The sequence below is a fragment of the Prionailurus viverrinus genome, chromosome D2 (genome assembly GCF_022837055.1).
Source record: "Prionailurus viverrinus isolate Anna chromosome D2, UM_Priviv_1.0, whole genome shotgun sequence".
Classification (NCBI taxonomy): Eukaryota; Metazoa; Chordata; class Mammalia; order Carnivora; family Felidae; genus Prionailurus; species Prionailurus viverrinus.
This window is the reverse complement of record NC_062571.1, coordinates 85495509-85520381: the sequence shown is the minus strand read 5'-3', so window position 1 is coordinate 85520381 and position 24873 is coordinate 85495509. Positions and strand designations below refer to the sequence as shown.

Here is a 24873-nt window from a genome sequence, read left to right as displayed (position 1 = left end):
GGGCGCAGCACACACTCTCCGAATGTGAAGGCATTTATGAAGTCCTTTACAACGTGCAGTCAAAGAGGTTAATTGAAAAATTTCTTAATGTCATTATGAAAGAACTAGATTAACCCAAGTTAATTCACTTTATTGTTCAAAATAAAGAGGAATAAGCCCTGAACTCACTTGCAAATTTGGGGCGTGAATTAGGGGTGAGATGTTGTCTTTAAGGACTCTGCCAGTTTAATTAAGATATGGAAAATTACTTATTGTTCTTCACCGCTAAAGTGCTAGGAATTAACAGGCAAATGTGGTGCCTGGGTTTTTCACGTCTCCGCCATGTGTGTGTGTGTTTAATACCCATAAGACTCCGTCATTAAACCTCAGGCACGGACTGGCCCGCTCACGCCAGCCCTCCCACCGGCCTGTCCGCACGGAGGAGCCTCGGTGCAGACCGGCGGGGGGGGGGGGGGGGGGGTTGTTTCACTCGGGCCGGATGATCCGGGAACCACAGACCCCCCCCCCCCTTCCCTCCCCACAGGGTCAGGACGGCGGAGGGGGGGGGGGGGAAGGGGCCTCTTCTCCCGGCAGGTGGAACTGTGAATCTGCATGTAGCTCTTTCTCCGAAGAGCAGTACTCAGCTTCCTCCGGTCACATCACTGCCCCTTTTGCTTCTCCTTCAGGAAGTATTACTCAAGAGGGCGGCGGATCTTGTGGAAGCCTTATACGGGATGCCCCACAACAACCAGGTAGGCAGATGGCAGCCTGACGTGCCTGCCCCCTCCCCAGGCTGACCGTGTCCTCGGAGGGGCCGGCTGGCCCGGGTCCACCGCGGGTTTTCTGGGCGCACACGCACCCGTTCACGACCACTCAGTCTGGTGGGAGAAAGGTTCGCCTTCCTGTTTTCACCCTCACCCCGGGTATGTGAGTAGGAAGTCACACGTCAGTGTCAGGGAGCCGGAGCAGCAGGCCTTGTCACAGGGAACAGCCACCTCGAAATCCATCCGGGGGATCCGGTGGTAGGTGGACGGCTGGTGCTGCCGGCCTGGGAGGGAAGGATGGGCACCCACGGCCCACCTTCGTCCCGCTGGAGGTCTGCTCCGGAGGTCTCCGGGGAGCAGACGTGAGGGTATTCGAGAGGCTCCTCTGACTCCGGGTCCGGTGCCTTCCACGCCTCCCCAGCTTCTGTGCACACCTTCGGGGGCCCCTGGGCTGTGGGTGCAGAACAGAGCAGACGTGCCCTCTCAGAAGCACCGTTAGATTATTTTCCTAAGGGAGGTTGTAACTACAAAAGAACTTTTGTCATGGTTATTTGGCCTTGGCGGGGCCAGGGAGGGGGGGGCAAGGGGGGGGGCAATGGGGGGGGCCGGTGCTCCCCAGCGCGACCCGGGAGCTTGGGGCAGAACGCGCACTTCCCCTCCTGCCCTAGGAGATCATCCTGAAGCGGGCAGCGGACATCGCCGAGGCGCTTTACAGCGTCCCCCGCAATCACAACCAGATCCCCACCCTGGGCAACACTCCCGCGCACACGGGCATGATGGGCGTGAACTCCTTCAGCAGCCAGCTAGCCGTTAACGTCTCGGAGACGTCACAAGCCAATGACCAAGGTACGCGGCCGAGCAAGGGTGGGCCCCTTGCCCAGACACAGCCAGCTGCCCACGCCCTGGGTGCGACGGGAAGGCCTGCCGCGCTCCGTTCTCTGCGGCGAGGTCCTCGCGCCACGGAGCGCCCAGAGCCCAGAGCTAACTACTGCAACTGTACCTCCTGCCACTCAGCTGCCCGGTCTTTGCTAGACGTTTCCTTGAGAGGCTGGGAGCAGCCACGGGCAGCTGTGGCATAGTAAGGCGGAGGGGACCCTTCTCGGATATGCTGCACGGGTGGGGCCCGGAACCAGCGAGGGGACAGAAGCTCCCTGCCCCCCCAGCCCCCCCCCCTGCCCGCCCGCAGCGCACCTTCCCCCATCACGCGGTGGCCCGGCCGCCGCGGGCCGCAGGACCTTGTCGCGTGAGCCGGTTCTGAGTGCCTCGTTTAGTTCTCCTCTTTAAAATCCGTGCAGGCAGCAGTCTCAGAAAACCCCTCTCCTGCCGTCCGCCCGCTCCCCCGCGGCGGGAGCGAGGCTGCCGCTCCCCACCCCTCCCCCACACGCGCAGAAATGGTAACCGTAAGAACGAAGACCCCAAAACAGCCCTTCCCGGGGAGTTGCGGCCACAAACAAGCTCTCGCTGTCAGCCATGGCATTTGAAGGTCTGCGGAGGCTGAAAGTTCACGTAGTGTGGGGGGACAGCCCGCGAATCCAGGCTGTCGGTAATTGCTTCTAAAGAGAATCCTGGAAGCCGCTGACGGTTAGATCGAAGCGCGCTCGGCTGGCTGTCGAAGCCAACAGAGACCCGGAGCGGGGCCCGGCGAGCAGGCGCCGGAGCAGGGTTGGCGCCGCGAGGTCGTCCGAGCTGGCGCGAGGCGCTGGGGCTGGCGTAGAGCGTGAGGTCGATTGACGGTGTTGAATATGTGGTACGGATTCGCGGGGAGACCCCCCCCGAGTGTCTCTGCCTGATAATAACGTTATTTTTGGCCGGGGGGGGGGGTTTCAACAGTCGGCTACAGTCGCAATACAAGCAGCGTGTCCCCGCGAGGCTACGTCCCCAGCAGTACTCCCCAGCAGTCCAATTACAACACAGTCAGCACTAGCATGAATGGATATGGAAGTGGCGCCATGGCCAATCTAGGGGTCCCGGGCTCGCCTGGATTTCTTAATGGCTCCTCCGCTAACTCTCCCTACGGCAGTAAGTGTCTGTTTTGTCGTCACACGGATTCATGTTCACCTACCACGTCGAATGTGTGCATATTGCTTGGCTGTTCTGGGATGTGAGCTGCTGGACCAAAAGGGAGGGTGGCTCTGGAGGCTGGGGGTCCACGTGGCGGCGGCACATTGGCCACTGGCCGACGGTGGGGCCCCGCGAGGCCGCCCCGGGAACCCGAGCCAAATCGGAAGCGAAATGGGGGCCGCCCGGCGGGAAGCCACAGCCCCGCGCCCCCCCGCCCCGCCCCCCCCGCCCCCCCCCCCCCCAAGAGTTCGCCTGGCATCCAGAGAGCGGCCGAGCCGGCAGCGGGTCGCCCCTGCCCCGCTGGCCGCGGCGTCCCGGGCGAGGCCCCGCCAGCCCCCTCCCTGCGTGGTGTTGCCGTGCCGGCGCCGTGCGTCCTGACCCTGTTTGCTTTGTTACAGTAGTGCCGTCCAGCCCCACCGTGGCAGCCTCTTCGGTCACCCTCCCTTCAAACTGTAGCGGTACCCACGGCATTTTCTCATTCTCACCTGCCAATGTCATCTCTGCAGTGAAACAAAAGAGCGCCTTCGCGCCCGTGGTCCGGCCCCAAGCTTCTCCTCCTCCCTCCTGCACCAGCGCCAACGGGAACGGACTCCAAGGTGAGGGGCGGCGCCCCGGCCCTTCCTCCGGCCCCCCCCCCCCCCCGCCCTGCCCCGTCCCCCCCGCCCCCAGGCATGCTCTCCTCTGGTGGCCGCGATGCCGCGTGCCCCTCCCGGTCTCCGCAGAAGCGACACCCGCTCGCGCACCCCCACCCGTAACAGACCCTGGCGGAAGAAAACCGTTCCCTCCTGCTTCCAACCTAACCCACGGTGTCCTCGTGGTAAAGCCGCCCCTGCCCTCAGGAAAGGGGAACCGCTTGGGGGTCGTGGTGGACGTCCACGCGGCAAACGGGCCTTCACGGCTGGCGCCCGCCAAGTGAGAGCAGGGTGCGCCCCGCCTGTGGCGCCTGGGCTTGCGGCCCCCTGGCCCACGGGCGGCGTGATGGCCTCAGGATGGGGACGGCGGGGCCCGCGGTCACCCGCGGGGCCCGGCTCAGAGCCAGCACGCTCGCTGCGTCCCGAGTCCCAGCCTGCCTTCTCAGCCTGGCGCGGCAGACCTGGGGCCAGCGGGCCGTGCGGTCCTCGGAAAGGGGTGCACCGAGATCGGGGCCGTGCATGCGTGACCACCGGGGTGGGGGGTGGGGGGAGTTGGATTCTCTAGGCGATGCCTCTCACACGCTCAGGAGGGAGAAGGGCTGGTCCCGGGGGCAGGGGGAGGCATCCCGTGGACGCAGCTGCCCACGGCCGGGGCCACGTGGAGCAGGCACCCAGTGCCTGCCCAGGGCTGGGTCCCTCCGGGCAGCATAGGCCGCACGGTGGCCTGTGAGGTGTGCGGCGGGTGGGCCACGTGAGTGCCCCTAGGCCTCGTGATCTTACCACGTGGCTCTTTGTGACTCACTGGGGCCACAGGCACTGAATTAAGTGGCCGTCGTCTGGCCTCTTTCAGACACCACCTTTGGTATATGCTCCTCCCGGTGAAAAGTCAAATCCAGTTACTCCTTTAAAAAAATGAATCCATTCAACCAGTATTTACTGAGCGCCTACTATGTGCCAGGCTCTCTGCTGGGTGCTGAGGACGCTACCGTGGAGAAGACAAACTGGCCCTTTTGTGAAGTCGGTGGCATATTTCACTTTGATGAACTAATGCTCAAAAAAGGAACTGGAAAGGTATCCGTGATTTGAAATAATTGTGTTCCCAACATCTTAGTCGTATGAGAGGGACGCCCAGGCCCCGTGCGCCGCCGACCGGCCCGCGGCCCAGAGCTGCTTGAGAGGCAGGTGGCCGGGGGCCACGGCCCGTCCACCGTCCACACGGTGCGGAGGCCCACGGGAGGACGGCACACCCACGCGGGGTGTGCACATGGGCCTGCCGAACCATAATGTTGTAACGGTGAGTCGGAGAGGAATGAATGCTGTGCAAATTGATGAACTGGGAAATTGAAGCTCACATCACCACGTGAACGAATGTATCGATACGTTATACGTAAATTAACGAGAGTGATCATTCTGACAAAAATTAAACAACGCTAAAGTTAAAAGATTTTAAATTCTATTCGTGCCAGGAGTTCACTGGAAGGCGTCAGCCGCGCTTGGCCTTTTAGCACCAAGTTTCTTACTCGTAGAGGAGGAGAAAAAGAGCCCCCCTGAGGTGGGGCTGTGACTTGGGTCTCTTCGGGGCCTCGGCCTTGAGATCGCAGGGCAGCTGGGCTGTGAGCGGCTTTGCTCTTGGAGAGCCTGAGACTCACCATTACGATATGGACCAATCAGCAGGTGGTCAGAGGCAAGGGCTCAAGGCAGAGGGGAAGTCCAGGCCCCTCCGGTTTTCACAGAGGGAGCGAGCCCAGCGCCTGGGTCCCACCGGGCCTGCAGGCCAGCCCTGGCTGGCGTCACAGAAGTGACCGGCTTGGTTCACATCTGTCGACAGAGGTGGCCTCTGGGGAGTCCGGGGCCTCCGTCTGCTGTAAACGAGCCACTGAGACGCGGGGGAGGCGGCAGCCCTTCCCCCACCCCCCCCACCCCCCCCAGGGAGTCTTTGAGGAGGGGCTGCAGCGTGGAAGGTCGTGGGGGGGGTTTGTCCCCACACGTACCCCGGTCCCGTGAAGTAGATGCTCCCCCCGCCCCCCCCCCCCCCCCCAAGCACCTTAACCGAGCCTGGTTAACGGAAGGCACGTGAACCCACGGCGAAGGCCGCCCGGCCGCAAGAGTAACCTGCCGCCTCTCTCTTTCAGCTATGTCTGGGCTGGTAGTCCCGCCGATGTGAGGGGCTCGCTCCCCCCTCCACAGCACCCGGCACCACGACGGACTTCAGGGGACACGTTTAGCGTAGAGGGCCTGCTGCTGGAGACCGTGATCTTCAAGCTGTCAGCAGCAGCGGAGACGCTACAAAAGACTTTGTTTAAAGATTTTATTTAAACTATTAAGAATCAACATGCAAACAGCCTACTTCTTCATGAACAATTCCATTTTATTGACTGAACTTTTCTCATATTTTCACATTTCTCAGATCTGAAGACTAAGGAAAACAAAGTGACGCCTATTTTGTATAAAGTTTCTGACTCCGTCTTGGCTATGTCTAGTACTTGCTATGTGTTGGGAGAAACTTTGTGAATGCACCATTTTGATTATCATGAAACACTGATGAAAAATGCCTCCAACCATTTTTCTGTGCTCATACTTAGATTCACAATGGTTGTGTATCTCTATAATGTGAAATATTTTTTTGTGGTGAAAAAAAAAAAAGGGGGCCAAGGAGGCGTGAGCCATCGAACTGGAAGGAAGGAGGACTTGAATTCGGGTGGCAGGGAGGGAGGGAGGGTTTATCATTGCTTACCTTCATCTTAATGAAATGAAACTTTGTAACTTATTGTAGTTAGAAATTGTAACTTTGATATTGAATTCTCTTGCCTTCAACAAGCACACTGACAGAAAAAAAAAAATGCTACTGTCTGTTGGTTGAAATCTTCTCCCACCGCTAGAACTTCCTGTTAAGCAAGTGTGATCTGCAACATTTTTTCAACTTTTGCTAGCACTGTATACTATTGCATTCTTAGGCTACTGTGAGGTCCATGTTTCTTGTACCAGAAGTTGTCCTTTTGACTTCTAGCTCCTTCTTCCCTAATGTGTTTTGTATGTGGTTATAAAATTGTAGACTTTTGTGATTTTGCCAAAGTTGTAGCTAAATATTTATACACTTGTCTTGAATTTTTTTCAGATCCACTTAAATATTTAGAAAAAACACGTTTTCTTCCTTATGTGTCTCATAAGGAATAAAATGGTCTCCATTCAACACTTTTCCATGAACACTTACAGTTGCTAAGGGACTTTCTTTTGTAACATATCGATTATAAATATTGTATTTATCTTTGAGATTTTGTACATTGCTTTTACCGCCGTTTTCTTTTTCCTGTATCGGTTTTTGATCATGGCCCGGTGTTGGGAACACCGTTAAGCCAAGAGCTGTCTCTCTGATCTGCTTTGTTAAAGTGAACCGGTGTCCTGGAGTTTCATTTGTACTTCAAAGATTTGCTTTTGTTTAGACTTCCCATCCTTTTTTTTTCTTTCTTCTTTTTTATTTTGAGGAAAAGTCAAATTCATTGTTTATTTTTATATTATTTTTAAGTTATCTGAACAAATACTTTTGAAAACAAAGGTTGTTGTATAGTCAACACAAAAACGGTGCCACTCGGCTGTGAAAATCCTAGTAGATTTCGTGCATGTGGAACAGCCGTGAAGAGGGGACACCGTTTGGGGCTGTGTCCTTATTTTTCTGTAGAATGTAAAAAGTCATTTTAGCTGCCACCCACGACTTTGCCACATAGCTGAACTGTGTTTACTGGAAAAATTCAGAGGCCTAAAGTTTAAAATAAAATTTACTTCTGATGTTTTAATTAAAATGTTTGCCACATTAACTTCTCTGATGCCTTAAAAGTGGACTTCTTTAAAGAACCTTTGTGCTATTTTATCACAGGCTTACAACACAACTGTTACGATTTCATTTGGAGATTAGGGTGTCTACACACACACACACACACACACACACACAAAAGCACAAACCTGTTGCGATGTGTCGCTCCTTCCCGCGTCTGATTCTGCTGTGTTCTGTGCCCTCCCAGGCCCACCTAGGAATCAGGTTTTGGGGGGTGGGGTGGGGGGACCAAAATCACCGCTGGTTTTTAAACTGTTTTTTTTTAAATTATATATATATATTATATATATTATACATAATATATATAATATATATGTGTATTTTGTGGTCAGACCTGTCTGTCCTTTTTAAACCGAAATGACCTCCTTCAGATCCTGTGCCTCTTCGTGCCAAACCCGCAGTGACACCAGAGGGTTCTTTTCCCTTTGCATTAAATGCTTCACACAGCACAGCAACTGTTTTGCAAACTGCAGCAGAAATCAGATTTAAGACCAAAAGGAAGGACTTTAAAAAACTTTGACAAAACACACACACACACACACACACACAAAACCATGCACAACTTAGGAAAGTGCTCATTCGAGGGACTAAACGAGCAGAATGTCCCCGGTGGTCAGCGGGTCATCACGGCCCGGCCCTCCAATGGCTAAGGCTTAGCTACGTGGAAAAGCCTGAGAAGTCACTTTGGAACTAAATTGCCTCCGTTTTATTTTGTATAAGTAAGGGTTTGATCTAAAAACAAGCTCACGTGTACATGTTAAGAACGTTTGCAAGTTTCCTCATCCCTGCACTCGGTTTGTGTTTTAGATTAGTCAATGCCCCTCATCGCTTCATGGTCTCAAAATTGAGCGCTTCACTAAATGGTAGATTTTACTGTTAAAGACCCTACAATAAGATTGTTTTATCTGTACATTTTTTCAGATATTTAACTGTATAAAAATGTTCATTTTACACAATATTTAATTAAAGTATTTCTTGTCTGTGAATTTCACTTTGGGTAATTTTATCTGTTTTGATTAAAATGAGTGGCACAGCGCATGCAGATACAGACCGGGGTGGGGGTGGGGTGGGTGTTCCTTCGACACCTGGGCCCCAGGGCTGTGTCTCCGCTGAGATAAAAGTGATTCGTAGAACCACCTTCTACAAAGTTATCAGTCCTTAAACCACTCTTGTAACCTGCACAGAGAAATTCTTAGGGCTCCGGTCCCCGGAGGGGCCGTCTGTACGTATGTTGCACTCAGATGTCTGTACGTGACCCTGTGTCAGGCACCGTGGCATATAACCAACCTCGAGACTGCACCCCCCCCCCCCCCCGGACCCCCTCCCCCGCCTCTGCTTTGGAACTGGAGGGCGCGGGCAGGTAGAGGGCGAGAGCTCGGGTACACACCCCCTCCCTCCACCCCCACCACCGTGCCCCGCCGGGGCGAGAACCGGCTGTGGGCTCTGGACGGGCGGGCAGGCACCAGGGCACCAGATGGCTGTGCCGGCCGAGGTCCCACCTGGGATGCCACCAAGCGGTTCCGGGTCCACGGCAGCGGGAAAGCGGACCCTCTGCACTGTGGCCGGTCTGCATCCACCAGCATGGGCACCGACGATAACAAGGATAATGAGGGCGCCATCTGCCCCGGGCTTCTCATTTGCACGGAAGCTCGGCTCCTGCAAGTTCTTGAAACTCCCCTTCATTTCATTCTGTATTTTTCATTTTCTCCTCAATGAAAGGCTGGTTTTGCATGTTTTGGCTTGCAGCTCTGTAACACATACACACAAGTGTGATCCAAATTAGTACTCACAAATGTCATCTTAATTACTTGTTCTGCTGAGCAAAACAGGAAACAATTATTCAAAACATAAAGAAACTTGTGAATACCTTTCTCTCCTGTCACTGACAGGTTCCTTTGACTGCATTCTTGTTTCAGCCTTAAAGAGACAGCAAAGAAAAGGAGGCTCAGGGGGCACAAGGCTGCAGGCCGCCCCCCCTCCCGCCTCCCCCTGGGCTCCTTCCCAAGGTGCTGGGGGTGGGGCTGGGGACCAGAGTCCCCTCCTCCCTCATTCTGAGTGGGTGCCAGAAGTGCCAGCCTGGGCAGCGGGGGGTGGGGGGGGGGGGTGGGGAGGGCCGCCTCCCCAGGGCCGGCTCCCCAGGCCCTACAACCTGGGGAGAAATTGTTTCATGTTTGTGTTTCGAATCAGAAGCAGGAACCGCATTCTCTCCAGATGTATGCCAATTATTGTCAGGCCGCCTTTTAAGGTCTTTCAAGCTTTTAAAGATTATTCAAAGCACTTGAAATGGGCTTCCGTCTAATGCCTCATTTCATTGCATTAAACAGCCTAGTTAATAAAGAATCAATATATTCAAAGGGCAAGGTTATCTTTTGTCTATAAGGGGTGGTGTCATTCTGAACCTTTTATAGTTCAAATGCTGAAAAAGGCCTCGCGAAATCCATACTCATCAAGTGGGTCACTGAGAGCAATAGAGAGGGCCCCTGAAAGGAAAGACGGGCCACTCTCCTTTAAAACAACTCAGCCTTATCTCCTCGCTCGGAGCGTCCAGAGAAGTCCTCCGAAAATGTCAATTTCTCATCAAGACAAGAGGCCGTGATGATCATTTTTTTCCAGAGAATACATACAATTAGGAGAATGCAGAGGGGCGGCTGGGGTGGCGATTTGTAGCGGCTTCTGTCCCCCCGAGCCGCGAGCCCCCTCCCAGCAGATAAGAGGAGTTGTTGATAACTCAAGTGCCAATACGCCAAAGAGCGAGTTTTGAATGTGAGTCCTTGTGCTCCGAGCGCGCCCGGCCGATCCCGGGCCCTGATAACAGCACAGCTTCTAACAGACACGGCAGGTTGGCCCTCACAATTAATGCGATGAATACATCACACAAAAGAGTCGGGAGGCTTTATGCTCGGTGAGACAATCCCCTGTTTTACCCTTCAAGGATTCCTTTTATGTTGGAATAAGGTTGCTTTTAATGAAATTTAAACTCATCAGAGGAAATCAGAAACCTCCAATCAGATTACAAATTGATTTTTTGGTCATTTGTCATTTCCCAGTTTCACAGAGAGCAAGTTGCCAGTCCGGCGCTGGGAGCCAGTGTGCACACAGCTCCCAGCCCCTGGCCCGGGGACAGACGGGAGCAGACTCACGCCGTTCTGACTCTGCCCCCGCCCAGGTCTGGCGAAGGGAACCCCCGACAGGAGCCGGCACCGCTGAACTCGGAAGCCAGCCGTGGCTTAACCTGGGGACTCACAGTGATTTCTAGGTCGGCACTCGTGAGCCACTCATGGCCCAGGAGACACTTTCTCTTGGCAGCGTAGGAAGTTTTGGTTCGTACCCACCCACGTCCCGAACCGGCTCTGGGCCACACCTGCACGGCGCCCCAGGGAGTGTGCAGGCCTTAGCCACCAACAGCTGGTGATCTGGGGCCACAGTGATACCTGGCTAATTCCTACTCAGCCATCCGTTCTGAGCCCAAATGCTCGCTCCAGGGCGAGGTCTCCCCTTTCTCTCAGGCCAGTTGAGGGAGGCCTGCCCCGTGTGCCCCCCAACCTGGGAGCTACCCAAGGCCACCTGCTGCTGGCCTCCCAGGGGCTCTCCCATCATACGCTGGGTGGACTTCGAGGTTCCTGAGGACAAGACACAGCCGTGCCCTCCTCAACCTCTCATCCTACGCTGGGCACCAGGCCCGGCCCAGGGCAAGGTCAGGGTAGGCACAACTTCAGGAGGAAAGTGAACATCATTCCTGACTCAAGATTCCTTGGAGATACCCTTTTAAAATGTAATCTCTGAAGTGAGTTGAGTATGCCACACAGTTCTGGACAGCACACAAGCACCGTCCCCCCCACAACACCTGCTGGACCTGGGGGGGGGGGTTTGTAGGTCATTTTGGCCACCGCCCCCCCAACATCTGCTAGACCTCGGGGTTTGTAGGTCATTTTTGACCACCGCCCCCCCAACACCTGCTGGACCTGGTGGGGGGTTTGTAGGTCATTTTGGCCACCGCCCCCCCCAACACCTGCTGGACCTGGGGGGTTTGTAGGTCATTTTGGCCACCGCCCCCAACACCTGCTGGACCTGGGGGGTTTGTAGGTCATTTTGGCCACCGTCCCCCCCAACACCTGCTGGACCTGGGGGGGGTTTGTAGGTCATTTTGGCCACCGCCCCCCCAACACCTCCTGAACCTCGGGGTTTGTAGGTCATTTTAGCCACCGCCCCCCCAACACCTGCTGGACCTGGGAGGGGGTTGTAGGTCATTTTTGACCACCGCCCCCCCAACACCTGCTGGACCTGGTGGGGGGTTTGTAGGTCATTTTGGCCACCGCCCCCCCCAACACCTGCTGGACCTGAGGGGTTTGTAGGTCATTTTGGCCACCGCCCCCCCCAACACCTGCTGGACCTGAGGGGTTTGTAGGTCATTTTGGCCACCGCCCCCCCCAACACCTGCTGGACCTGGGGGGTTTGTAGGTCATTTTGGCCACCGCCCCCCCAACACCTGCTGGACCTGGGGGGTTTGTAGGTCATTTTGGCCACCGTCCCCAACACCTGCTGGACCTGGGGGGTTTGTAGGTCATTTTAGCCACCGCCCCCCCAACACCTGCTGGACCTGGGGGGGTTTGTAGGTCATTTTGGCCACCGCCCACCCCCCCCCCCAACACCTGCTGGACCTGGGGGTTTGTAGGTCATTTTAGCAATCCCATGGGGCCAGTTCCTCCTCTTAGGTGACAAAACTGTGGTCTCGAGAGGTGACATGACCAGCCTGAAGTCACAGCGCTAGAAGGACCAGGGCCAGAGTCTAAAGAAGTTTCTAGTCTCCAAACCCTGCTCTTTCCACTAACTGAGGTTGCCGACACCTGCAGGGAGGGAGTGGGGGCAGAAAGCGAGAGAGACACTGACCATCTGGAGGGAAGAGAGCCGCTGTGCCCCCTGGGGAGTTCCAACCTTGGGAAGGACATGTGCTGCACCCAGGGCTTGACCCAACCAGGCCAGAAGCTGGGAAGCGGCCTGTCTGGCCCCTGTCCCCTGAGGCTCAGATGTCTCTGTGCACACTGGGTGCCCCTGGGGTCCACACGGCATCTGCGGTGTAACCAGGGGCAGAGGGGCTGAGTGCAGGAGTCATTCACGTGGTGCAGGGACAGGAGGGGGACAGGAAGGGTCACTGAGGCAGGCCCCCAGGAGGCAGGGCCAGAGGACTGGGCTGTAAGACTCGAGTCCTCGGCCAACTCCCCCACCCCAGCCTGGGCTTAGCAAAAGCTTCTGTTATGGGCAACTGAGGAGCAGGATGAGGAAGCAGAGGGAAAGACGGTCCCTAATGGTTTGGCTAGCTGGGTCCGAATGAGCCACCACGAAGTCGGAGGTGTTGGCCAGAAAAGAAATGAATGTCAGAGGGGAGCATGGGCATCCCCTGCCCCCTCCCCGTCAGACCACGCCCACTGCTGTGCTGATACTGGGACCGTGGACAGACCCTCACTCAGACCCTGACAGTGGGGTGCGACTCACTAGCTCTGATGAAGCCGGAAACTTGTGTTTCCATCCACGAGACACCGAGCCCTGCACTGGTACTATGGGCCAGCAGAGCCGAGGCTGGTGCGGGCCCGGGGCCACCAGTAGAGACAGAGAGAAACTTGCAACAATTACAACAAAGGGTTTACATCTCAATATACAATGAGCTTCTGCAAATCAATAAGACTAGATACCCTGAAGAAAAACAGGCGAAATTCACAGTTGGTTCACAAGGGAACAACACAAGTGATGATAAGCTTAGGAAAATATAGTCAACCTGACTCAAAAAATGCACATCAAAATAATGAGAAGAATTTTTTTTCATCTATTAAATTAGAAAGGATTTTACTTACAAGCTGATCTCAATCCTACTGGTGGAGAAATGGGCATTCTCAGAGTTGTCGATAGAGGAGTGAGTGGGTACAACCCTCTAGAAATCAATTCGACGTTATATCAAGAGACTTAACAATGTTATATCCTTTGACACACTAATTCCACTGGTAGGAATCAATTTGAAGGAAATAATCAGAGATGAGGCAAGACTTTAAGCACAAGCTTATCCGCTGCAGTAAATATGTACTTAAAAACCCAGGAAGGACCCAAATACCTAAAAATAACAATCATTAACTGAATTATGATATAGCCATATAATGAATATTATATATTCTACTAAGCCATTAAGATCACGCTGTTAAAGTATATTTAATGAAATGGTGTAAACTAAACTAATGGCATAAAATTAAGGTGAAGCAGGCAGATAATAATGTACACATAACATAATTCAAAATTGCCAATTTCTAGATCAAGAGAAGGCAAGAAAGCAAACGTATAATATATATAATATTATACAATAATATATATTTGGAAAAAAATAGTAAAGTTCTAGAGGGACCCACGGTCGGTGCAGGTGGGGGGAGGAAGCGTGCATACCACACTGGAGGTGCCGGGGTCAACCGTGTTGCAAAGCCCCATGAGACTGATGCCACAGGTGGTCAGAGACCCAGAAGCTGGTCGACGATCAGAGAGGGCCGGGTTGAGGACGGGTGCCCAGAGGTGCGCGGCCCAGTGCCACAGGCTCGCAGGGAGGTGGAGCCCAAGGGAGAGATTTCCACAAAGTCCGGCTGGACTCCCTGCTCCTGGCTGTCCCAGCATCCCCTGGGCCTGATTCTGACCTCACTTTTATTTGAACTCCCTCGAAGGGATTTCTGCTGCTAGCAACCAAACAATTTCTGACCAAATGAGGGAGAAAACTTATTTTAAAATCAGCGTCATAAGAAAATCCAAAAGAACTTAAAAAGCATTAAATTCAATGAGTGAAATTTAGCATGACTGATGAATGCAAGGTCAACGTAACAACCATATTTCTACAACCATCACAGTTAACGGAACTTTAAAAACTAATACCATTTATATTACCATAAAAAATGCCAAATACCCAAGAAGAAAGCTACCAATGTTGTACAAGATGTCTGCCCAGGAAACCACACAACTGTTGAGAAATTTCTAAAATCTTCCTCAGTGGAGGCACATAACATATCCATGGATTGTTAGATCACGTGTTGCAAAGATGCCAATTCTCCCTAAAATGGCCAAAGACTCAGTCTCAATGTCAAATTCCAGTAGGCTCTTTACTTGAAGCTGATAAGCTGATTCTGAAGTTTACGCAGGAACGCAAATGACCCAAGAGGAGCCAAGGCGACGGGGAGGGAGTGGGAAGCTTGAACACTCACAGTTCTGGAGGCTGCGTGTCTAAGAACAAGGTGCCGACAGGTGTGGTTGTTGGTGAGGGCCCTCTTCCTGGCTTGTGGGCAGCTGCCTTCTCCCTGTGCTCACATACAGACAGAAGAAGGGCTTTCAGCTCCTATAGGGCACGACTCCCATCACAGGGGGCTCACCCCCATGATCTCATTTAAACCTAAACACCTCCCAAAGGTCCATCTCCAAATATCATCACACTGCTGGGGGTGGGGGGGGGCAGGAGGGCTTCAACACATGGATCTGGGGAGACAAGTATTCAGAGTCCCTAACACTACCCAAACAAGGTCTCTTAGGCCATAGTAAGTAATACCGTTTGGTATGAAGGCAAGACGAGACAAACAACTTCATGAAATACAGTCCGGAAACAGATCCATATGTGTGTGGCCACCTGATCTGTAACACAGGTGCCACCGCAATGCAGGAAGCTGAGCTGAGAGCAGTGGACATACGTGTGCTATGTCAAGTGACCCCCCGTTACACGTGTAGGAGCGCCAGTCAGGATGGCAGGGCACCCTGAGGCAGGACCCCTTGGCTGCGACCAGGGGCTGCTTAAAACCAACGTCAGGAGAACACCCAGGCCCTCTGAACCGAAGGAGCAAGGAGATGGGGTGACGAGCACCCATCTGCCTGGGCAGGCTGCTGAGGGCTGAGGCCCGCAGGAGGCAGGAGGCTGCTACAGGGTAGAACAGAACCCAAACCTGCTCCTCTCCGCCAAACTGCTGGACACGGTGGGGCCTCTGCACTTTGCTCTCGCAGGGAGTTGGTAGAGCAGGCATTCTGAGAAGATCAGCTGTTCTGATGCACTCAAGCGGCTTTCAAAAAGACCTGTGGTTTTATTATCGGAAGGAATTAAATACCTAAATACATGGGAAAACACCGCGTGTTCACCATTGGAAGACAGTATCGTCAGGATGACAATGTTTCCCAGCTGCAGATTCAATGGTCTACAGATTCGAGGTAACCCCTGTCAGAACCACCACTGGCTTTTTCTAGAAACCAACTAGCGGATCCTAAAATTCATACGGTACTGGCACAGGACCCAGAACAACCAGACCCTCTCATAAAAGAACAACAGAGTCGGAGGACTCCACTTCCTGATTTCAAAACTTACTACAAAGAAAGAAAAGAAAAGAAAAGAAAAGAAAAGAAAAGAAAAGAAAAAAAGAAAGAAAAGAAAAGAAAGAAAGAAAAGGAAGAAAGAAAGAAAAGAAAGAAAAGAAAGAAAGAAAGAAAGAAAAGAAAGAAAGAAAGAAAGGAAGGAAGGAAGGAAACAAAGGAAAGAAAGAAAGAAAGAAAGAAAAAAGAAAGAAAAGAAAGAAAGAAAGAAAAGAAAGAAAGAAAAGAAAGAAAAGAAAGGAAGGAAGGAAGGAAAGGAAGGAAGGAAGGAATCAAGCCAGTGTAGTAGTGCATGCACATCCAGATCAGTGGAGTAGAACTGGGAGTCCAGAGATAACCCTGTGTATTTACGGTCAACTGATTTTTGACAAGGGTACCAGGGCCATTCAAGGGGAAAAGAACGGTCTCTTCAGCAAACAGTGCTGGACAACTGGAGAGCCACACACAGAGAACAGAAGTGGATCTTACCTCACACCGTATACAAAAAGTAACTCCAAAGCAGATCAAAGACCTACGTGTAAGAGCCAAGACCGACCGTGAAGCCCTGAGAAGAACACACAGGGGCGTCTCCAGGGCTTCAGATTTGACAAGGGCTGTCATGTGAACTGGCAACTGTGTGCGCGATGGAGTGGACGTGGTGTGCATCTTAGATGTGACACCGAAACCACGAATCACAGAAGTAACAACAGATACGCTGAACTTCGACTCAACGGAAAATATCCGTGTTTCAAAGACATCATCAAGACCGCGAAAAGACAGCCCACGGGATGGGAGAAACTACTTGAAAATCATGTGTCTGAAGAGGCGTCTGCATCCAGACTGTGTGAAGAATGCTTGCAAACACAGGCAGTAAAAGGACAAGTGACTCCGTTTGAAAGGGCAAATGATCAGAAACGGGCATTTCTTTCTAGAAGACACACCGATGGCCAACAAGCACACGACACGAGGCTCGACATCGTCAGTCACCAGGGAAATGCAAGTCAAAACCACAAGGAGGCGCCCCTTCACGCCCACCAGGACAGCCAGGATCACAAAGTCCCGGGGTAGCCTGGCCCCTCACGCTGCTGGTGCGGGTACAGAAACTGGGGCGGCCACTTTCCACAGACCAGCACCTTCTCAGAGGGGTAAGCCCTCCCCCTGTGGCCCAGTATTTGCATTCCTAGTTACATACCTGAGGGACAGAACTCTGCGTTGACACACAGACTGTGCACGCGAATGTGCACAACAGCATAACCGTAACAGCCAAAAGGTAGAAATAACCCAAAAGTCTGTTACGGATGGATTTTAAAATTGTGGAGCGCCCACACATTGGAACAGGATTCGGCTGTAAAGGGGACACAGACGAACTTTGAAAACATGATTTTTTTATTATTTTTTTAATGTTTGCTCATTTTTGAAAGAGAGACAGAGTATAAGTGGGGGAGGAGCAGAGAGAGGAGACACAGAATCCGAAGCAGGCTCCAGGCCCCGAGCTGTCAGCACAGAGCCCGACGCGGGGCTGGAACCCACGAACCGTGAGATCATGACTGAGCTGAAGCCAGACGCTCAATGGACTGAGTCACCCAGGCTCCCCTGAAAACATTATGCTTAAGTGCAGGAAGCTGATCCCCAAAAACCAAGTTTCCATTTATATGCAACATCCGGAGTAGGCAAATCACAGAAACAGAAAATAGATTAGTGACTGCTGAGAGCGGGAAACACGGGGCGAGAGGGGGTGATTAGCTAAAGAAACATGAGGGGAGATTCTTTCTGAGGCGATAAAATGTTCTAAAATTGACTGTGGTCAAAACCATTAAATTGTACATTTATTTTTTTTGTCTTTTGACACAGAGTTAGAGAGAGAGAGAGAGAGAGAGAAAGAGAGAACGCGTGCACACCAGTGGGGGAGGGGCAGAGAGACAGGGAGACAGAATCTTAAACAGACTCTATGCTCAGCATGGAGCCCAATGCAGGGCTCGATCCCATGACCCTGGGATCCGGATCTGAGTCAAAATCAAGAGTCAGGCTTAAGAGACTGAGCCACCCAGGTGCACCTTAATTGTACCCTTTAAATGGGAAATTAAAAAAAAATTTTTTTTTTAATGTTTATTTATTTTTGAGAGAGACAGAGACAGAGAATGACAGACTGTGAACAGGGGAAGGGCAGAGAGAGAGGGAGACACAGCATCCGAAGCAGGCTCCAGGCTCTGAGCTGTCAGCACAGAGCCCAATGCAGGGCTCGAACCCATGAACTGTGAGATCAAGACCTGAGCCAAAGTCGGACGTTTAACTGACCGAGCCCCCCAGGTGCCCCTAAATGGGTAAATTTTAAGGTATGTGAATTATCTCTCAATAAAGCGGTCATGAAGAAGTCCTGTGGTTTTATCAAAGCAGAAGAAGAAAAATCAACATTCCATGGAGAATCAGTCTTCAGGCTTTTGGTTTTTTGAGGAAACCGTGTTTCCTCGAGGACGTTGCTGGGACTCGAGTCCCAGCTGAGTGCGAGAGCCATTGGTGCTGCACACGTGCCCTTGTCTTCCTCCCACCTGCTGCTCCCCAGGACTTAGTGTCCACAAGCTGTAGGAGGCAAGGTGTCACAGGGGCCCCTACTCCGCATCTCCAGGCCACACAGGCCAGATCACAGCCTGGGTCCTACCTGGGGTGAGGTGATGCCTCACGTGACCCCCGGTGAGCCAGCCCGCCCTGCCCCAGCTCTGCCTGGGCTGTTCTGAGGCTGCCCTTGGTCCCCCGTGGAGCATACACACTGGGTTCCTCATCGAAGGTAATTTCCAGAAGTTACATTTTCTTGAAGAGAAAAAGCAGCCTTCAAAAGGATGGCTTTTTAAAATGGCTTCATTGGGCGTGCCTGGGTGGCCCAGTCGGTTGAGTGTCCGACCTCAGCTCACGTCATGATCTCACAGTTTGTGGGTTCAAGCCCCGTGTGGGGCTCCGTGCTGGCAGCTCGGAGCCTGGGGCCTGCTTCGGATTCCGTGTCTCCCTCTCTCTCTCTCTGCCCCTCCCCCCACTCGCACTCTGTCTCTCTCTCTCAAAGATGAATAAAAACATTAAAAAAAAATGGTTTTATTATTTTCTGAACATTCCAGAATACTCCTACTTTTTAAACGCCACAGTCCTGTGTATTACATTTCCTCAAAACTTATGTTATTAAGCTGGATATCTGAAATCTCAGCCGATCCCACTTCTCTACCCTGGTCTGAGCCATACCTGTGCTGCCCTGGCTCGAGACACCAGTGGCCCAATACGTCCCTCTGCTTTTCTCCACCGCCCCCCCCCCCCCCCCCCATCTTTCTCAGCACAGCAGCCAGAGCATCTCCTAAATTCGGGGCAGACCACCTTCACCGCATTCTGTCTGGAGTTCCCCCAGTGGCCTCGAGGATGTACACAGTCAGCCCCACAGTCCCCTCCTCTCCACCACCCCCCCCCCAAGTACCCCAGCTCCAGGGTATGGATTACAAGCATTTGCTGTGCTCCCCCAACTCAGGTCTTGCACCCTGAGGTGTCCTTGCCTGCTCTGAAATTAACACCCTTACCCCAACCACCACCCACATGCCTTCTCCCTCTTTCTTTTACTCAGTGTTTCTCCCTACTACCCACACATTCAACTGGCTTCCATACTGTCATCCATTAGAGCATAAGCCCCTTGAGGAGGGGGGGGCTTTTGTCTGCTTGGATCATCGCTGTAGCCCCAGCACCCTCAGCGCTCGCAAACCAAACTTTCCAGGACCCTTGGACTGAGGCACCTGCTTCTATGCTCAGGATATGTGGTTTGGTATCTCTCCCTGTTGGCCCTTGAGAGCCCAGGTTTTGTCATCCAGTGTGGTTTTGCTCTGAACACATATTTTTTTTGTGTTAGTTTGTGGTATACACTCTTCAAAGTGACAGGACAAGAAAACAACTCCTGCTGGGGCACCTGGGTGGCTCAGTCGGTTAAGTACCTGACTTCGACTCAGGTCATGCATGATCTCGCAGTTCGTGAGTTCGAGCCCCGCGTCGGGCTCTGTGCTGATGGCTCAGAGCCTGGAGCCTCCTTCAGATTCTGTCTCCCTCTCTCTCTGCCCCTCCCCCACTCATGCTCTGTCTCTCTCCGCGATAAATTAAAAAACATAAAAAATTAAAACAAACAAACAAAAAGAACAGAAGGCCTGCAAGAGACCCACGGCCCCCCAGAGGCCAAGGAAACTCCAGAACATCAGCTCTGTTGGAGTATTTGTGGCGGTCTCACCGTGGGCTGGGCCAGGTCCTGGGCCAACAGCAAGACAGGGATTAAGCAGGTAAGAATCCATTTGTACGTGCTCTTGTAACCCAAGCTTGTTGTAAAAATCAAAGTCATGCACATGGAGACGAAGGAAGAGATAATCCTCCTCCACCCCAGCTCTGCCTGAAGTCCTCTTCCCTGGTGATACACTGTTACCAAACAGCTGTCAGTCTTTCTAGACCTCGTTCAAAGGACTTCACAAGATACCCATTTCCATATAGTTAAAAAACTGCAACACCGAGCATGGCTTTTATATGTTCTGCATCATGTTTCCCCAATAATCTTCCCCTTGTTGGTACACGGGGTCCACTCCATTTATTCTACTGGCTGTAGAGAAGGAAGTGCATTTATTTAATCTGCCCCCACCACAGAGAACATTTCACTTTCTGTGCTGTTAAAAACAATGGTATAGCAACAAAAAGGAGAAGATAAAAATGTTAAAGATACCATTTTTTAAAGAAAGGTACCATTTACGATGGTAGCAGAACATCAAATATCTAAGGATAAATCGAGTAGAAATTGTTCCAAACTGGTACAAAGAAAACCACAAAACAGAATTGAGAAATATTTTAAAGGTCTAAATAACTGGAGGGATATGCTCTGTGGGCTTAAAAACATAATAAAGTAGAGGTAAATTTTCCCAAAATTTATCTGTAGATTAAACACAATAAAAATATCAGCAGGTTTAGTGTTGTGGAAAAGAACAAGCTGAACCTAAAAGTTATATGGGCAGGCAGATGTCCACGCATGGTCAAGGTAATCTTGAAGAAAGACAAAACTGGAAAACTTAGACCACACACTATCTACACTTACTTTAAACTGGAGAGTACTACTGATGCAACGATGGCTCAAAAGTCCAAGCAAATGGAACACAGGGTCCAGAGACAGACCCACACGTGACCAGGTGGGGCTGGGCCAACAAGTGGCTAAGCCTCCTGTACAGAATTTTAACCCCTGTCTCACACCATACAGAAAAATCAAGTCCAGATGGATCTGTGGCTGAATGTAGCAGATAAAGTTTTCAGAAGGAAACACAGGAGAGTATGTTTATAAATATGCCAGGCAAAGATATATTATATAGGACACAAAAAGCTTCAACCATAAGTTGTTAAGTTGGACCACCTTACAATTAGGCAATTCTGTTCTTCAAAACAGTAACTTCAACAGCATGAAAACACAAGCCATAGAGTGGGAGAAGGTATTTGCTAGACAGATACCTGACAGAGAACTCATCTCAGAATATAAAGAAGTCCCACATATCAATAAGAAAAAACAGAGAGCTTAAAAAAAAAATGGACAAAAGACTTGAACAGGAAATTCACAGAAATAATCAATAAACACAAAAAAGATCCTAAAGTTCACTTATCACCAGGGATATGAAAAATAAACCACAAAGAGGAATGACTACCCTCTACCGGAATGGGCTAATTATGATAAATCAGGTAATACCAGGTTTTGGCAAATACATAAACCAAGAGGAACTCTCACACACTGCTGGTGTGAGTATAAATCGGTACAACTATTTTAGTCAATTCTTTGGTAGAACCTGGTAAAGCTGCACATTACGACTCCGCAATCCCAGTGCCAGCTGCACACCCCACAGCAATGTGCACATGTATACTAAGTCACATGAAAAAACATGCTAATAACAGCACTGGGTTTTACTAGCTTCACTGAAGCATAACTGACATACAGAAAACTGCATATTTAATGTACAGAACTTGACAAGTTTGGACATATACACACACCCAATACACCATCACCTCAATCAAGGTAACGGACATATCCTTCACTTTGCAAAGCTTCCGTGAGCAGCACTATTTTTTTTTAAGTTTATTAATTTATTTTGAGAGACAGAGAAAGAGAGCACGGGAGGGGCAGAGAAAGAGGGAGAGAGAGACTCCCAAGCAGGCTCAGCCTTGTCATCGCAGAGCCCGACGCGGGGCTCAAACTCATGAACTGTGAGATCATACCCTTCGCTGAAATCAAGAGTTGGATGCTTACTCGAGCCACCCAGGCACCCCCGCAGCACTATTTTTAATATCCCCCAAATGGAAACATGTCCATCAATAGTAAAATGAAAAAATAAAATTGTGGCATATTCATATAATATAAATATTCTATACAACAATGAAAACAGGTTTCTTATTACTACACGCACTCACATGGATGAACCCTTCCTAACGCAATGTTGACTGCAAGAAGCCAGACGTGAAAAGAGAATACACTATGTGATTTCCATTTACATAAAGGTCAAAAATAGGCAAAATGAATCAGTGTGAAAGGTCCAAGTTGAGGTACCCTTGGGTGGGGTAGTGGCGACTAGGAGAAGGTAGGAGGGATCCTGGTATGTTCGTTCACTTTGTAAAAACCCACAGGTCCCCATGCTTATGATTCTTGAACGTCTTAGTGCCAGTATTTTCCTTCCACAAAAGTTTACACTGAGAGATGCTACAAAGAACATCCTTGTAACTCGTATGTTTGTGCATAAATCAGTATTTTTGTAAGGGATTGCTCCTGAAGTAGAATGGTTAGTTCACTTTTTAAACATGAACTTTAAATTTGGATTAGGTATTTCCAAATGGTCTCATTTACCCACATAACATGTAAGAGAGTATGTCTTTTTTTCTTTTTTTTTATGTTTTGACAGTTACTTTTGTATATGTGTGTGTGTGTATGTATATATGTATGTGTATATATATGTGTGTGTGTATATATATATATATATATATAATTTTATATATATATAATTTATTGTCAAATTGGTTTCCATACAATGCCCAGTGCCCTCCTCAATGCCTATCACCTACTTTCCCCACTCCCCCACTCCCCCACCCTCCATCAACTCTCAAGTTTGATCTCAGTATTTAAGAGCCTCCCATGGTTTGCCTCCTTCCCTCTCTGAAACGTTTTTCTCCCCTTCCCCTCCCCCATCATCTTCTGTTAAGTTCCTCAGGATCCACATAAGAGTGAAAACATGGTATCTGTCTTTCTCTGCCTGATTTACTTCACTTAGCATAATACCCTCCAGGTCCCTCCACGTTGCTACAGATGGCCAGATTTCATTCTTTCTCATCACCAACTAGTATTCCATTGTATATATAAACCACATCTTCTTTATCCATTTGTCAGTTGATGGACATTTAGGCTCTTTCCATAATTTGGCTATGGTTGAAAGTGCCACTATAAACATGGGGGTACAAGTGCCCCTATGCATCAGCCCTCCTGTATCCCTTGGGTAAATTCCTAGCAGTGCTACTGCTGGGTCATAGGGTAGGTCTATTTTTAACTTTCTGAGGAACCTCCACACTGCTTTCCAGAGTGGCTGCACCAATTTGCATCCCACCAAGAGTGCAAGAGGGTTCCCGTTTCTCCACATCCTCTCCAGCATCTATAGTCTCCTGATTTGTTCATTTTGGCCCCTCTGACTAGTGTGAGGTGATATCTGAGTGTGGTTTTGATTTGTATTTCCCTGATGAGGAGTGACGTTGAACATCTTTTCATGTGCCTGTTGGCCATCTGGATGTCTTCTTTAGAGAAGTGTCTATTCATATTTTCTATCTATTTCTTCACTGGATTATTTGTTTTTCAGGTGTGCAGTTTGGTGAGTTCTTTATAGATTTTGGATACTAGCCCTTTGTCTGATGTGTCATTTGCAAATATCTTTTACTATTCCATCGGTTGCCTCTTAGTTTTGTTGATTGTTTCCTTTGCTGTGCAGAAGCTTTTTATCTTCATGAGGTCCCAATAATTCATTTTGGCTTTTAATTCCCTTTCCTTTGGAGATGTGTCAAGTAAGAAATTGCTGCGGCTGAGGTCAGAGAGGTTTTTTCCTGCTTTCTCCTCTAGGTTTGATGGTTTCCTGTCTCACATTCAGGTCCTTCATCCATTTTGAGTTTATTTTTGTGAATGGTGTGAGAAAGTGGTCTAGTTTCAACCTTCTGCATGTTGCTGTCCAGTTCTCCCAGAACCATTTGTTAAAGAGACTGTCTTTTTTCCATTGGATAGTCTTTCCTGCTTTGTCAAAGATTAGTTGGCCATACGTTTGTGGGTCCAATTCTGGAGTCTCTATTCTATTCCATTGGTCTATGTGTCTGTTTGAGAGTATCTATTTTTGAAAGTCCTGGCTAGAGCAATCAGGTAAGAAAAATAAATAAAAGTCATCAGAATTGGAAAGAAGCAAAATTGTCTCTATTTGCGGATGACACAACTTTATAGAAACAGAATCCTAAGTTCCACCAAAATACTATTAAATCCAATCAATGAATTCCGTAAAATTACAAGATACAAAATCAATATACAAAACCATTACTGTTTCTATACACTAACAAAAATTATCTGAGAAAGAAATAAAGAAAATAATCCTATTTACAAAAGATCAAAACCAATAAAATACTTAGGAATAATTTTAACTGAGGAGGTCAAAGATCTCGGCACTGAAAACGATAAGCTACTGATGAAAGAAACTGGAGACACAAATAACTGGGAAGATACCCTATGTGCATGGATTGGAAGAATTGGTATTATTAAAATGTCTACATACTACCCCTCAAAGCCATCTATAGACCCCATGCAATCCCTATCAAAATCCCAGAGAACAAACAGTCCAACGATTTGTATGGAAGCACGAAAGACACTGAGAGGCCAAAGCAACCCAGAGAAAGAACAAAGCCGGAGGCATCACCCACCCTGATTTCAAGCTGTGTTACAAAACTCGAGTAATGAGAACACTATAGGGCTGGCATAAAAAGAGACATGCAGACCCATTAAACAGAACTCAGAGTCCAGAAGTAACCCACACGTATACCATTGGCTAATACTTGACAAGGAAGTCAACAATATTCAATGGAGAAAATACAGTCTTTTCAAAATTAGAAATTCACATGTAAAAAAGTCAACCTACAGCTTATACCACTCACAAAAATTAACTCAAAGTGTTTGACTAAAGACTTAATTTGAAACCACAAAACTCTCAGAAGAAAACAG

At 50.1% G+C, this 24873-nt stretch overlaps 2 protein-coding genes across 14 annotated transcripts in view; one reads left to right on the top strand and one right to left on the bottom strand.

Annotated features, from left to right (window-relative positions):
• Nucleotides 1-6783, top strand: part of EBF3 (EBF transcription factor 3) — a 127758-nt gene extending 120975 nt beyond the window's left edge. For 3 of the 11 annotated variants that reach the window (XM_047824998.1, XM_047824999.1, XM_047825008.1), the window contains 6 exons: nt 666-731; nt 1412-1589; nt 2574-2762; nt 3203-3400; nt 4395-4507; nt 5569-6783. In XM_047824998.1, coding sequence (XP_047680954.1) covers nt 666-731; nt 1412-1589; nt 2574-2762; nt 3203-3400; nt 4395-4507; nt 5569-5586 — 762 coding nt within the window. In that variant the 3' untranslated portion in view covers nt 5587-6783. Of the gene's footprint in view, nt 1-665; nt 732-1411; nt 1590-2573; nt 2763-3202; nt 3401-4286; nt 4508-5568 lie in introns of those variants that run through there. The other 8 variants (XM_047825004.1, XM_047825002.1, XM_047825006.1 and 5 more) reach the window with 5 other exon arrangements.
• Nucleotides 6784-8696: 1913 nt separating this feature from the next.
• Nucleotides 8697-24873, bottom strand: part of MGMT (O-6-methylguanine-DNA methyltransferase) — a 366049-nt gene continuing 349872 nt past the window's right edge. The window contains exons 8-11 of one of the 3 annotated variants that reach the window (XM_047825010.1): nt 15215-15341; nt 14489-14581; nt 9133-9182; nt 8697-9013 (exon numbers count right to left, since the gene is read on the bottom strand). In XM_047825010.1, coding sequence (XP_047680966.1) covers nt 8964-9013; nt 9133-9182; nt 14489-14581; nt 15215-15341 — 320 coding nt within the window. In that variant the 3' untranslated portion in view covers nt 8697-8963. Of the gene's footprint in view, nt 9014-9132; nt 9183-14488; nt 14582-15214; nt 15342-24873 lie in introns of those variants that run through there. The other 2 variants (XM_047825012.1, XM_047825011.1) reach the window with 2 other exon arrangements.